The 15,245-nt window shown below is 41.4% G+C and overlaps 1 protein-coding gene across 1 annotated transcript in view; it reads left to right on the forward strand.

Moving 5' to 3' along the window:
- Positions 1 to 15,245, forward strand: part of CDH8 (cadherin 8) — a gene marked incomplete at both ends in the record, with an annotated part of 304,951 nt that overhangs the window by 92,431 nt on the left and 197,275 nt on the right. The window contains one exon of the mRNA XM_079759845.1: positions 10,166 to 10,460. Within this exon, the coding sequence (XP_079615971.1) occupies positions 10,166 to 10,460 (295 nt within the window). The remainder of the gene's footprint in view (positions 1 to 10,165; positions 10,461 to 15,245) is intronic.

Here is a 15,245-nt window from a genome sequence, read left to right on the forward strand (position 1 = left end):
CTTCATATAATAATCTCTTGTAATTTACTGTTGAACTCCCAAAGACTATGTCTGCTGTAGTGGAAGGCAGAGAATAGTGCTCTGAGACGGAATAATTTGTTTTTCCAAAATGAATCTTTCAGTGAGACACTCTGTGGTCTTTCCAGCCCACCCACTCACCACATGCCCATCTGTTCATTCATCCATTGATTCATAGTATTTAATATGCGCTGGAACCTAAAGGGAAGGATGGCTGAGAAATCTTATTTAGTCAGAAATCTTATTTAATCCCTTTATGTATTATTTTCCTTCTACTTAATCATCATCCTCCCCTTAATTCTCTTATCAACTAATTTATCCATCTGTCTGTCCATCCACTCCTTGATCCATTTACCTAAGTCACTTTTTAGTAATTGCTTTTACTATTCACCCCCACTCTTGCCCACACAAGCATTTATTCAATGACCCATGGCCTCCCCTGTACTTCTAGACTTACAAAAACAATGTAACTTTAAATATCTTACAATTTTATCTTAATAAAGCTGAATAAAGAGAAATAAAAACTTCCAGGTGTATCTGCTATCATTATTCATTGAATATGTGAATAAGTACCAAATATGGGATTAGTGACATGACCAGTGTAAGAATTTAAAGCCCGAATTGTACCCAGATCATTTACTCAAGAAGTGACATTCCTATTTTTACTACAAATCCCTGTTGTATGTTAACTTCTTTTTTTCTTTGTTTGATCTGATTTTTTCACCATCATCATTTATCTCCCTTATTCTCTCTTTCACATCTACCCATCTCCACCCCCTCCAATCAATATACTATGTGGAATTCTCAGCCAGAATATGCTGTTAGGTATATATTTTTTGGAAAGCATTTCCAGGTTTGGCAGAAACTTTCAGTATAAAATTCATTCGCCACAAGAATCCACACATTTTTATTTGAATATCTTAGTTCCTGGAGATATTATCTATTGTCACATTGTAACTATTACAAAAACCAAACAGGTAAGGCTATTGAAATCTTTTACCAATAAGAAAACCGAGTTTTGGAGAGGTGAAGTAAATTCCTTGGTATATTACAGTTTGTTCGTATCTAACTATTTATTTATTGATTTGAGAGAGAGGAAGAAAGAAAGGGGAGAGAGAGAGAGAGAGAGAGAGAGAGAGAGAGAGAGAGAGAGAGAGGAAAACATCGATTTGTTATTCCACTTATTTGTGTATTGATTGGTTGATCTTGTATGTGTCTGACTGGGGATCAAACCTGCAACCTTGGTGTATCAGGACAATGTTCAAACCAAATGAGCTACTCAGCCAGGGCTAGCTCAATTTCCTATGCTTTCATTCTAGATCCCACAATCTGAACTACTACTTGGTGAATTTTTGGTTTCCTTAGGGAAACATAATGACTTCCAAGCCTGTAAAATTTCACATACTGGGCTGTCAGCAGCACACATAAGAAAAACTGTAGAAATCCATTGTCTTTATTATTATTATTTTAACTAGAGGCCCGATGCACAAAGATTAGTGCAAGAATGGGCCTTCCTTCCCCTGGCTGCTGGCACCGCCTTTGCTCCGGCCTGGAGCTGCCTTTCCGCCTTCCCACACTGCCCAGAGGCCCGAAGCGGCTGGGGCGGAGCGGAACGCCTGCATTGTCTCCATGGCGATGACGCAAGCATCCTACACTTGGCCAATCGGCACCTGTGTATGCAAATTAACCCACCATCTTTGTTAGGTTAATTTGCATACTCCTGAATGGCTGGTGGGTGTCGTGAAGGTACTGTCATATTGCATCTTTCTCTTTTATTAGTGTAGAATAGATGATTGCTTGGTTAAGTAAGGGAGTCTCCATCTTAGTATGTAAAGGGAAAGAGAAAATCAGAGAACATGTAATGGAAACATTCTTTTTTTAAGACCATTTTTTTTGGTAAGATGGGCAGACTTAAACTATTTTTTCTATGGCATCATTATAGAATTAACCCGTTTAGTTCTCCTTTCTCCAAATCCTATCAACTAGGATGGCTCGAGGGTAGATCTTTACAGAAGGAGAAATTTTGCTCCTTCTGCTAACTTAAATATTTGAAACGCTATTTACCATCAATACATCGCCTTACAAAAAGTAGACAAGTAACTTCCTTTCATGCAGTCTGGCTGAGAGAGATGGCTTTGCTATGGGGCTGATACATCACATTTCCCAACCTGTGAAGCTGTCATTGGCACAGATAGTAGGGAGTTTGCCAAAATCATGAATGTCAGCCAGGGAAGTGTCTTGGGAAACATCCTGCCAGCCTCTTCCTGACAACATTTCTCTTTGCATTCCTGTTAGCTAGCCATTCTGCCTTTTTATTTCTGTCTATTCCATTTCAGACTTCTATCGGATGATAGAAGCGTCTGTCCTGTATGGTTTTGCACACATGGTCTCTAAAATATATATATATAATCTCTGTTGCTGTTTAAAGACAAACTAGAGTCTTCCCCATTCTGTGGTCCTCATCTAGGGAAACAGGAGGCCCCCAGACTAACTAGTTGGATGGTCTTTATAGAATTATGTTCTGTCCTGCTGATGTTGCTCAGTGGTTGAGTGTCAACCTATGGACCAGGAGGTCATGGTTCGATTCCGAGTCAGGGCACATACCAGGTTGCATGCTTGATCCCGAGTGGGGGGGGTGCAGGAGGCAGCAGGTCAATGATTCTCTCTCATCATTGATGTTTCTATCTCTCCTTCTTCTTTTCTCTCTAAAATAAAAATATACTTGAAACAACAACAACTTCCCTGAATCCCCTGAGGAATTGTGTCATCCTCTCCAATTTCAGGGTTCCTTGTTTTTTGTTTTTTAAATTGTAGGCTCTCGAATCTGATTTACTAGGTTGTATCTGGTCATTTGTTCATTGTATGATCTTGAGAAAGTCAAGTACAGTATTTGCTGAACCTGAGCCGCTCAGCCATGTGAAATCTCGGACAAAGTGTAGAGCATTAAGATAGATCCTGTGCAGATAATATGCATGTGGGGTATATTTGAACTTAAATGAGCATTTACTATGTGCCAGGCCCAATGCTTATTGGAGATAGTGTTGAATAATGTACATCGAAGTTCTGCCCTTGTGGAACTTAGCATTTAAAAGAAGAAGCAGAAGCAGTAACTCTGTTTTCAGGTCCCTGCAGCCAAAAGCAGCATTTCACTTGGACTGGCTTCCAATCTTTTGTTGCTCTGGGCACTTGTACCCGTGGCCAGGTCAATTGGTTCAGTACTCACACCAGCAGCAGCCACTGAATGCCAAGAACACAGGTCTGAGATATCAAGGTGCTATGCATCTGTCTGCTGGAAAATATCGAGTGTGTGTGTGTGTGTGTGTGTGTGTGTGTGTGTGTGTGTGTGTGTGAAACAGGTCATTTTCAGTTTGGGATGGTGTGTTTTATTCTTTTAATCAGGGGTCATTGTTTTTGTTAGCATTTCACCTCTTACAACATATTTGAGGGAAACGTGGTTTATATACCAATTACTTTGATAACTGTTATTATTTCAAAGAGTTGTTATTTTTTATAACGTGTGATGACAAGAGTAATTGTACATTCCCAACGTGACCTCACTAAAATGGTGGAGTGCTATGATGCCTACTACCTAGCGTTAGTGTTATGATATAATTTGTCTCTGTAACTTACTAAGAATAGGGTATCTGCATGAAAGACAACTGTCTTTGAATTACTCAGTTTTTCTGTAGTAGCATCACACTGCAGTATATAATGCCACCTTCCAAGTTACATAGCTCCTCACCCCTCTCCACCCATCTACCGCCATCATACCCAGTTGTAGATGTGATGTCATGGGTGCAGGCAGCAGCTGACTCAATGTCAAGGCAGTTTTGTGAAGGCTTTGTCAATCAGTGCCTACATTTTCCCTCTGAGCTCCTCCTCCCCTCTGATTCTGAGACCATTGCCTTTGCGCCCACCCACCATAGTTGATGTTACAAAAACAAAATGATTATGTCAGGCCCCTTACTGAAACCTTGTGTTCATGGACTCTTGTTGCTTATTTATAGTCAGAGCCGAACTCTGTGTCTTGGTTACAAAATTCTACATCCTGTGGCCCCTGCCTTGTGTTCTATCCTTTCTTGCCACCTCTCTTCTCCTTAGCGCGGTGCCCTGGGCATAGGAAATCGTCTTTAGTTTCTCCAATTCAGCATGCTCTCCCCCATCTCTGGATCATCACCCACATTGTTACCTGTGCCTGGCATGCATTTCCTCCCTCTCTGAGACCTGATGATTTAATCATTGCTTCTCTGGGGAGGCTGTTTCTGCCCCTCCACACGACACTTTCTGGGTGAAGGGAAATTTCTATACACTCTCACACCCCTCTGTTCTTTCCATATCATCACCTCCAGGGCGTGCATCCGAGTCCAGGAAATTTACTCTAAAGCATGTGCTGTTCAGATGGCCACCTGCTGATAGTGCATTCAGCGGAAAAGTTTCCTAAAAATCTCTGAATCTCAATCATTTCATTGGCAAATGGAGAAATGGTCTCTGGTGTGCTGTGAGGATACCATGATATGTACACATATAAAATATTTATCAGACAATAAAGTATCAATATATATATATACAAAAAGGCTAAGCGACCGTCCAACCATCCGACTGGTAGCTATGACTTTCAATGACCACCAGGGGGCAAACGCTCCAACCGGTAGCTATGACACGCACTGACCAACAGGGGTCAGATGCTCTACACAGGAGCTGCCGAGCTGCGGTGACTTGGCAGCAGCGGTTCTCTGGTGATGAACCCAGAACCAGAGAGGAGGGAGCCCAATTCTGGGGGGGGTGTCACCTGAAAACTGACCTCTCACAATCCAGGACCCCTTGGGGGATGTCAGAGAGCCGGTTTCGGCCCAAACCCTGCAGGCCAGGCCGAGGGACCCCACTTGACAGAGGGACCCAGCTCACTCTGCAGACAACCTTTGAGCCCCAGCATCGCCCCAGGTACAGCCAGCCAGGGAGGGACCGAGGGAGGCTGGCTCCAGGGCGTGTCCGTCCCGTCCCATCCGGCCAGCCACCTTCTAATTAATTTCCTTTCAATGTGCACAAATCTGTGCACCTGGGCACTAGTATAATAATAATATTAATAATAATCATATCATATTTAGTTTCTATAACTCAGCATGTTCTAATGGTAATCTTAAAACTAGAATACTACGTGTCTCTATTCATTAGTTTCATGCTGTTATTTATATCATACATATAAACACACTGTCTATTATTAATTATTATTATACTTTTAAGTTTTCTATTTGTTTGTTTTTGTGTGTGTGTGTGTGTTTATCTTTTACAAACTATGGGTCTTTGAGGGCAGAGCATGCCCACATTTTCTATGCAACTATGCACATGCTCTGAGCATCCTATCTAATAAAAGTGTAATATGCAAATTGACCGTTGCTCCAACACAAAAGATGGCTGCCCCTATGTGGTCAAAGATGGCTGCCCCCATGTGGACACCACCCATGCACCAGGCCTCTATCCTATCTAATAAAAGAGTAATATGCAAATTGGCCATCACTCCAACACATAAGATGGCTGCCCCCATGTGGACACAAGATGGCCATCACAAGATGGCCATCAGGGGAGGGCAGTTGGGAGGGACCAGGCCTGCAAAGGAGGGCAGTTAGGGGTGACCAGGCCGGCAGAGGAGTGAAGTTGGGAGTGACCGGGCCTGCAGGGAAGGGCAGTTGGGGGGACCCAGGTCTGCAGGGGAGAGCAGTTGGGGGGGACCAGGCCTGCAGGGGAGGACAGTTAGGGGTGACCAGGCCTGCAGGGGAGGGCAGTTAGGGGTGACCAGGTCTGCAGGGGAGGGCAGTTAGGGGCAATCAGGCTGGGAGGGGAGCAGTTAGGTATCAATCAGGCTCGCAGGGGAGTGTTTAGGGGGTGATCAGGCTGGCAGGCAGAAGTGGTTAGGGGCAATCAGGAAGGCAGGCAGGTGAGCAGTTGGGAGCCAGCATTCCTGGATTGTGAGAGGGATGTCCGACTGCCCGTTTAGGCCCGATCCTATGGGGCAGTCGGACATCCCTCGAAGGGTCCCAGATTGGAGAGGGTGCAGGCTGGGCTGAGGGACACCCTCCCCCTCTGTGCATGAATTTCATGCACCGGGCCTCTAGTGTTTAATAAATGAATGGAAGAGGTCTTTTTGTATCACAGCCAGACCAAGCAGTGTTACCACCCCAGGCCAATTTGCAGGTGGCCTTTATCCTGCTCTAATTAACAGAAGCTGCCCTTGGGAGAGGCGGTCCTCACACCTCTGCAGGATGTATGATGTGTGAACATTTGGTGATTTGGGATGCCTTTGGCCCCTTAGTCTCAGAGCAGGTCTTGAGGTGGATGCATTGGTAGGATCAGGGCGGTTGCATTGCAGTGAGCAGATGCTCACAGACTTATGTGAAGAAAACAGGAGATGTAGCAGCTTGTCACTGTGTATCCCAAATCCTTCTGAGGTCCAGACCCGGGGTCTCACAAGCATTTGAAGCCTGTAAATGGCTGTTCTTACACACCCACAACTCTTTTATTTGTAATACCAAACTGGTTCCTTGAGCATGCCACATGCAAAAGTGCATGTATGATACAAATAACAGCATGAAGCTAATGACTAGAGACACACAGTATCCTATGTTTCAAGATTTCCATTAGCCCACGGATCTGGATTTTACTTAGACTTGCTAAAAATGAATTTTCAGAAGTAAGAGGAATCCTATCGTGTTTCCTGTGTTTTTTTCATCTTTTCTCTGCTTTTCCAGCATGAAGTCTTGGGAAGTTGCTTTCCCTGAGGCTGAGCAGAGTGTTTCCTGATACTTGTTTATGGTAGAATATGGTATGAAGTAGAATGATTTTAGTTATTGCACATTTACCACATCTGCTTCCCTTTTTCTCCATTTTCCAAATAGGTTAGATCAGATTCTAAAATCAATTGTTTGGGGTAGATGTCTCATCCCCATACTACAGGCAGAGCCACAGAAGCACAAACAAGTGTATTAATTTCTCCAGTTCATGTAGTTAGAGAGACCGAAATCTTAACTTTGTGCTTCTCTCTTTCCAACACTGTTTTTCTCTTCTTCTCCCTCAGTTATTTCTAAAGACAAGGGACCATTAAAACCTTGATTAAGGTTATAATACTAATTTACTAATTGATAAATGTAAGAAAAATATGGCACAAATAAATTCCAACATAATAATGATAACACCATTAAGGGCTTAACTTTTTTTAAAAAAAAAATTTAAATCCTAACCCAAGGATATGTTTTTATTGATTTATTTTTAGAGAGGAGAAGAGAGGGAGAGAAACATAGATATGAAAAAGAAACATCAATTAGTTGCCTCCCATGCACACCCAACTGGGATTTAACCTGAAACCTAGGTATGTGCCCTGACTGGGAATTGGACCCGAAACGTTTTGGTATACAGGGTGACTTTCCAACCAACTGAGCCACACCAGCCAGGACAAAGGGCTTAAATTTAATAGCAAAAAAATATTGTGGCTAAGTGCAAATTATACCAATACCTTCTGTGTCTGAAGAATGCTTTGTATGTGAATGGAAACCTCCAAGAATGATATATTATTCAAATATTCTTTTTTTAAATAAAAATGCTAATGGAAATGTTAAAATGCACATAAATTAAAGTGATCATAAATTAGGATTAATATCACATTAATGAATTATAATCCCACATTCATTAAGATAAAGTGGCATTTCAATATTTGCTCTTGTTAATAAATTTAATACAATAAATGAAAGGGATACATTTGGAGATTCAATAAATATTTGATGTAATCTTAGGCTTTAACTTTTTAAAATATTTAAAAGCAAAGTAGGAGATCTAGATGCATTTGAACTCTTTGTTGCTGCTTTATGTCTTTTTAAGCAAATCTTTTCTTTTCATTTATTGAAGCGCTAAATACAATTTAAATTGGCAAAGAAAGTGACGGAGATTGTTCTGAATAAAAGTGATCCCAAGAGAACACAACCTTTTGAGTTTCTAAGAGTTTCTTTGAAGAAGTTTTTTTGTGTGTGGGTTTTTTTTGTGTGTTTTTTTTTTTTTAGAAACAAGTATTTGAAATCTCATGGTGCGATAAGTGGAACTACATTGGTATTTAAATAACTACATTAAACTGAAAATACGCACTTGAGCAGTATTTTCCAACTATAATTCAATGCACCCCCCCTTTTTTTAAAAGCAAACTAAAAATATAAATTCTGGTTTTTATTTTATTTTTTTTAAAGCATGAGTCAACATAATATTAAAAGAAGCACCAGGTATCAGAACACACCTGTCTCCCCCTTGAGAGTAAACTGAACAGTTGAAAGCCAGGAATTCTGTACCTACCATCACGTTTCAGGTGGGACAGGTGTTCAGTGAGTAAGTGTTGCCATGACCTGAGATGGAGCTGAATCCCTGATGCAAAGTTGTTCTTTTTCAGTGTTCCCATTTTTAGAAAATGTGCTACCCCGTTCTGGCCTCAGTGTTCTTCATAAAATGGGAATAATTTTCCTAGACCAGAAGAATTGCATGGAACAAAGTAAAAAACATCCTAGACAAACATAAGATTTTTAAAAATATATTTTTATTGATGTCAGAGAGGAAGTGATAGGGATAAAGAAAAAGAAATATCCATGATAAGAGAGAACCATTGATCGGCTGCCTCCTGCACACTCCACACTTGGGATCGAGTCCACAACCTGGGCATGTGCCCTGATCAGGAATCTAACACCTGTTGGTTCATAGGTTGACGCTCAACCATTGAACCAGGCTGGCTGAGAACAAACATAAGATTTTAATATGCATCAGATTATTAGAATTATTTTTGTTTTTGTAAATACTGCAGGCAAAACTGAGTTGGATTCTGGGTCTACTACACTTCGTTCAAAAATATAAACCTCAGGGAGGTTATTATGTGCCTTGTCAAACCTCCTTTTTCTGATGTTTTATATGAAACTAGAGGCTTGGTGCACAGAATTTTTGCATGGATAGGGTCCTTAGGCTTGGCCGATGATCAGGGCTGATCTGTGGGGCTACCAGCGGTGCAATCAGGGGGCTCCCGCTGGCACCCCCGCCTTGGCTGGCCTGGGGCCTGTGGGCTGGGGGCAGCTCCTGTGTTAAGCGTCTGCCCCCTGGTGGTCAGTGCACATCATAGTGACTGGTTGTTCCATTGTTCGGTCAATTTGCATATTAGGCTTTTATTTTATAGGACATCTTAATTCATTTAGTTTTTGGTAAAAATTACGGGAATTATGTGAGAAGTGATTCGCATGGTTCTTGGCTTACAAATAGTGAACCCTAAAAGGTAGCTAGTTATAAAAACTTTAAATTCTTGTATTAATAAAATGAAAAGAATCCGTACATTTTTGTTATGTTCTCCTTGATCTTTTTATCATTCTAAATGCATATCAGTTTATACTAAACTGGTCAAAGTCTTTTTTAAATTGAGTTTATTGGGGTGACACTGACTAACAAAATTACGCAGGTTTAAGGTGCACAGTTCTACAACACTTCCTCTGTACACTGTATTGTATGTTCACCACCCCAAGTCAAGTCTCCTTCCATAACCATTCATCCCCACCATAGCCTCCTCTACCTCCCTCCAGCCCTCACTCTCCAGGCCCCCAGCCCCACCCTGGCCCTGCTTGGCAATCACCACACTGCTGCCCATGTCCATGCATGAGGTTTTCTCTTTTGCTCAATCCCTTGACACACACCCTGTTCCTTCTTCTCCCCGACCCCACTCCAGCCAACAGCTGTCAGCTTGTTCTCTATCTATGGGTCTGTCACTATTTTCCTTACCATTCCAACTTATCTGGATGAATTTCATTATGTTTTATTTTGATTTATAAGAATACATTTGTGAACTTGTATGCATATATGCATAACCCATGGACACAGACCATAGTGCAGTGAAGTCCTGGGGCTGGCGGGGGCAGGGTAAAGGGGGTCATCGGGGGGAAAATGGGGACATGTGTAATACTTTCAACAATAAAGATAACATTTAAAAAATAATACAGTCACATAGACTCTTTGTGCAGCTTCTGATTGCAGAGATTGATGAAGTTCCAATGAATGCAAAAAGAACCAACGTGGTATTCAAGCAGGAGGGAGTTAAAAGAGAAAACAACGTTGCATCACTAACCAATGTCACCTTTCATTTTAGCTGCACACAGACCTGGATCCTGGGAGCAAAAAAATCAAGTATATCCTGTCGGGCGATGGAGCTGGGACAATCTTTCAAATAAATGATATAACGGGAGATATCCATGCCATAAAGAGACTTGACCGGGAGGAAAAGGCTGAGTATACCCTCACAGCTCAGGCAGTGGACTTTGAGACCAACAAGCCCCTGGAGCCTCCTTCAGAATTTATTATTAAAGTTCAGGACATCAATGACAACGCACCGGAGTTTCTTAATGGACCCTATCATGCGACCGTGCCAGAGATGTCCATTTTAGGTATGTACGCAGAACTATTAAGAGTCACTTTTAACATAGCTCCTGGCATTGGGGATAGTGTGTGGCTGAATAAGAGGCATCTGTGACTGTCTTATCTCTCATTTGCATTTCCAAATCCCCCCCCTTTTTTTTTGGCCTCAGTGCCACAGCTCGATAGCTTTAGTCTCTTAGTAATAGGAACTGACGAAGCGGTTTTATTAAAATATCTCTCCTTCCATGACAGTACTTCAATAGGCCGAATTTGTATTCTTCTCTTACACTTGTACTTGGAGTATTTGTTACTGAGGCGGATTTATCAAGATTTGTTCCAACATGCCAGACTAATCCTGTGGATATTTGCTTGATGGTTAATTATTTGTGCACATTTGCATGCAATTGTAGTGCGTCGAGAAATAGGGAGCCGTTGAGGTCTGTAGGCAGCCAGATACTGAATAGAGCTGCTAGGCTGACCCCAGAGTGGATTAGGAATCACAGTTACCGGAGACTTCTGTGCAGTGGGTGTCTGACCTTAACTGAAATTTAAAAAAATTAAATTAAATTAAAAAAATACACACACACACACACACACACACACACACACACACACGAGGCCCAATGCACAGAATTCATGCAAGGGGCTTGGCCCTTGCAGCCCTGGCTGCCTTGTGGCCCTGCCCACTGGTTGTTCTGGAAGGTCATTCCGCCGTCTGGTCTAATTAGCATATTAGCTCTTCATTATTTAGGATATATTTTTTTATTTCAGAGAGAAAGGGAGAGAGAGATAGAAGTATCAATGATGAAAGATAATCATTGATTGGCTGCCTCCTGCACACCCCACACTGGGGATGGAGCCCATAACCCGGGCACATGCCCTGGACCGGAATCGCACCCTGACCTCCTGGTTCATAGGTTGATGCTCAACCACTGAGCCATGCTAGCCGGGCTGAACTTGGTTTTAGAAGCGCCGCCATCACCAAAGACCCACTCCCAATTTTTCTGAGCCATTGAAGTACTCATTACATTTTTCAGAGCAGTATATATGTCAAAACATGATTTTCTATTCTTTTTTTTCTTTTTCCTTTTTTTGGGGGGATCTGCTTATCTCTCCCCAAACCCTGGCCTTGATCCTGGAAATACCCCTGGTCCCAGACTTTATAATATAGAACTCTTTCTTATCTGACAAAATTAATAGGCAAGATCCAAAAATGAGAGTGTGAAATACCAAAAATCTTTCTTTTAAAAAAATATTTTTATTGATTTAAGAGAGGAAGGGAGAGAGAGAGATAGAAACATCAATGATGAGAGAGAATCATTGATTGGCTGCCTCCTGCACACCCCACACTGGGGATCAAGCCCGCAACCCGGGCATGTGACCCGACCAGGAATCTGTGACCTCTGGTTCATAGATTGACACTTAACCACTGAGACACACCGGCCAGGCCCAAAAGTCATTCTTATGTATGGAACATAGACACTACTTAGTTTAAAATTACATTTAAGACAACCTATAAGAATAAATACATCAAAAGACAACAAAATCACATACATTCGAAGTAGGTGGACATGATGACACAAATTTAAAAAACACACACACAAGTAGAGACATAAATTGAAGGCCAAAATGAGGTGAGCAGCCTGGCGTTAGCAGATATCTCCTGTCGTACCGTATAACGTTGGCAGAAGTGCCCACTGCAGCAGCAAATCAGGATGGATGGCAGGTCTTCACATCTCCCCCAAGTATGACTCCTGCCAACACTCTACTTTGTCAATTTTTTGTGCAAGGAATTCTACCTTTATTTTGTTTTGTTTTGGTTTTCATCTCATCAGAATCGCATCACTCCTCTTGAGTTGACTGAAATGGACACTTTCTAGGGAAACTTGTATGGCTTTCCGGTAGGAAATGCTCTCTTTCCCATTACTATTCCCACAAAAAGAAACCCACCAATAAGCAAAAACATCTCCAGGTGCCTACTTCTTTTAAATCCTGACATGGAAACAGAATTTGAGAAACTTTCTTATTTTCTTGTTTAGGATAGAGAACTTGTTTCGTTTACCTTCTCATCCAGGTGAGAGTAATACTGTTTTAAAGGATGATGGTCACCTTCAATACACAAAGACCCCTTTATTTAACTTGCTAACAAATGGTGAAGAGGGAAGTGGTTATTTTTGCCTCACTGTTATGATTTCTACCTCTTAATGGCAAAGCCTATATCTATTTATTGTAAATGTGTCAGAGGCTTCCATTTCTGTGTATATGAGTCATGTGCCTGATAAATATTTTGAGAAAGAAGTTCCCTCCTCCAACTTCTGCAGGCTCCAAGGTCAATTTCAGCGAAGCAAGGGATTGTAGAGATATTATTAGACATTATGCAACTTGCGTGTGCACCTGTAAATATACAGTACATAATGTTTTTCTATCTAAAAGATTTTTCTTAGTGAGACAGTGCAGACTAAGAAAAATTAACGTTCATTAACATGCACAGTTGTTGTTTTTCTTAAAAAAATGCCTTCTCTATTACATCTTTTTCAAAAACTACATGAAGCATGCTGCTATAGTTCCAAGTGTGGGTTTGACGTTAGATGGAGTTCTGAATCCTGATACCATTCCTTATGATCTGGTTGACCTTGAAGTTCAGGGAGGTTACATGATCATTTATTTTCCTTAGCTACAATGCAAAGATAGGCATTTCCATCTTGCTTTCATTGTGTGAGAATTATGTGATCACATACAAGGTTAAGGTGTGCCTTAAAGTAAGCAGGCATCCAATAATTGATTGTTGTGATGATTTTCAAAAATTATTTTTATTGCCCAGCTGGTGTTGCTCAGTGGTTGAGCATTGGCTTTTGAACCAGGAGGTCACAGTTCAATTCAAGGTCAGGGCACAGGCCTGGGTTGCAGGCTCGATCCCCAGTGTGGGGCGTGCAGGAGGCAGCCAGTCAATGATTCTCTCTCATCATAGATGTTTCTATCCCTCCCTCCCTCCCTCTCCCTTCCTCTCTGACATCAATAAAAATATATGAAAAAACTTACTTCTATTAATCTATTTCCCACCTTACGTTTGGACCTTTCCCCATGTATCGATCCTATGTAATCGTGTGTCTGGTTACTGTTTGACTCCAGCCTCTCTGGGTAAAGGAGGTACAGGCAGCCGCACTATTTTGTTGTCAGGTGTGAATTATTCCCTTCATTTCTCACAAAGGTGAATATCAGGATGAAGGTCACTACTATCTCCTCTCTCTCCCCATTACCACTGTTCTCTCTCAGCCGGTCTCTCCCCTCCCCTCCTTCCTCCTTTCATTTTTCTTCCTTTGCTACCACAGAAAGGCCAGCACCTGCACCTGTACACCCTGAGGAATGCCAGCGAGGACTGGGCGGGGGCGGGGGGGGGGGGGACCTCATTGTGCAAAAAGTGAAAAATAAAATTCTAATTGAGAAATTGGCCAAGATTAAATTGAAATGAATCTGATGTTCAGGGACCGTCTGCCAGTTGACAAGCTGTCAAGACAAAACGCACATATATATTTGCCCAAATGGCAGCCGCATTATTTTAGAAAGATCTTATTTGGGAGCCAGAGATACAGCTCTTTTCTATTCGCCTGTGAATCGCAGAACTTGATGACAATTCGCTTTTATAGCAAATACACCATAAAGAGCGACATGCGAGCGAGTCTGGTTTTTACTCTGGATACCAAACTGGCATTGTTGAAGTTGGTTTTTCGATGCAAATGTACCTATGTTTATGGATTTCCAGATACTTTATGTAGGTATTTTTCATGCTGTTGCATAGTGGGGGGAGGGGTGTTTAACCCTGATTTTATGTCGACACCTGGATTTGGGTAAAATCAGCTTTTTAAACCTAGAATTCCAGGTTGTTCGGCTGCACATTTGCCTTCTGCCTGCGTAAGGGGCAGAAGCCAGGTAATCTCACTTTCTTCTGTCATTGCACAATGCTCTCTACCTACAAACCCGTGTTTGGGAAAATTCAGCGATTATTTTGAAAGCATTTGGCATGGCTTAGAGTTGGTCTCCAACAGATACTAGTTTCTTTACAGCTGTCCACTTGTGAGTTTTATCAGCATGATTTAAAAAATTGCCTATATGACATGAATCTCAACAGCCTTAACTTTATGTTTCACAGATAGGCATATTGGAATGAACTCTGTTTTATTCAAAAGAGCATATTAGTGAAGGTCGAAGTCAAGGGATGAGAAGGCCAAATACAGTAGTTCCTCCTTATCTGCAGGGGATACATTTCAAGACCCCCACTGGATGCCGAAAAGGGTCCCTATATATACTATTTTCCCTATATATATATGCATCTAGGATAAAGTTTAATTTATAAGTTTGGCACAGTAAGAGATTAACCTCAATAACTAACAATAAAATGGAATAATTATAACAAAATACTTTAATAAAAGTTATGTAAATATGGACTCTCTCTCTCAAAATAGCTGGAATGTTCTCTTTAATATTATCAGACCGCAGTTGACTGCAGGTCACTGGAACCAACTACCTTGCCCGCCACAGCTCTTGGCTTTAGGAATGAACAGTCCAGGAGGCAGGCAGATAGTCAGGAACAGAGACAGGAAACTACATAATGCTCTCTGCTTTTCTTGTCTTACCTATCTAGTCATTTCTTAATATGTAATAGACTTATGGCAACAGCTTCCACTCTGTACTCAAAATAAGTTTATTGAAAAAAAAAAGTCAAATTTAATTGATAAACACTGAATTAAAGAAAGAAAAGTACCGTACCTTTTATACTTGTCTTTGAAGTATACACTGAGTGGCCAGATTATTATGAT

This window comes from Cnephaeus nilssonii, assembly GCF_951640355.1.
Source record: "Cnephaeus nilssonii genome assembly, chromosome: 20".
In the NCBI taxonomy this organism is placed as follows: Eukaryota; Metazoa; Chordata; class Mammalia; order Chiroptera; family Vespertilionidae; genus Cnephaeus; species Cnephaeus nilssonii.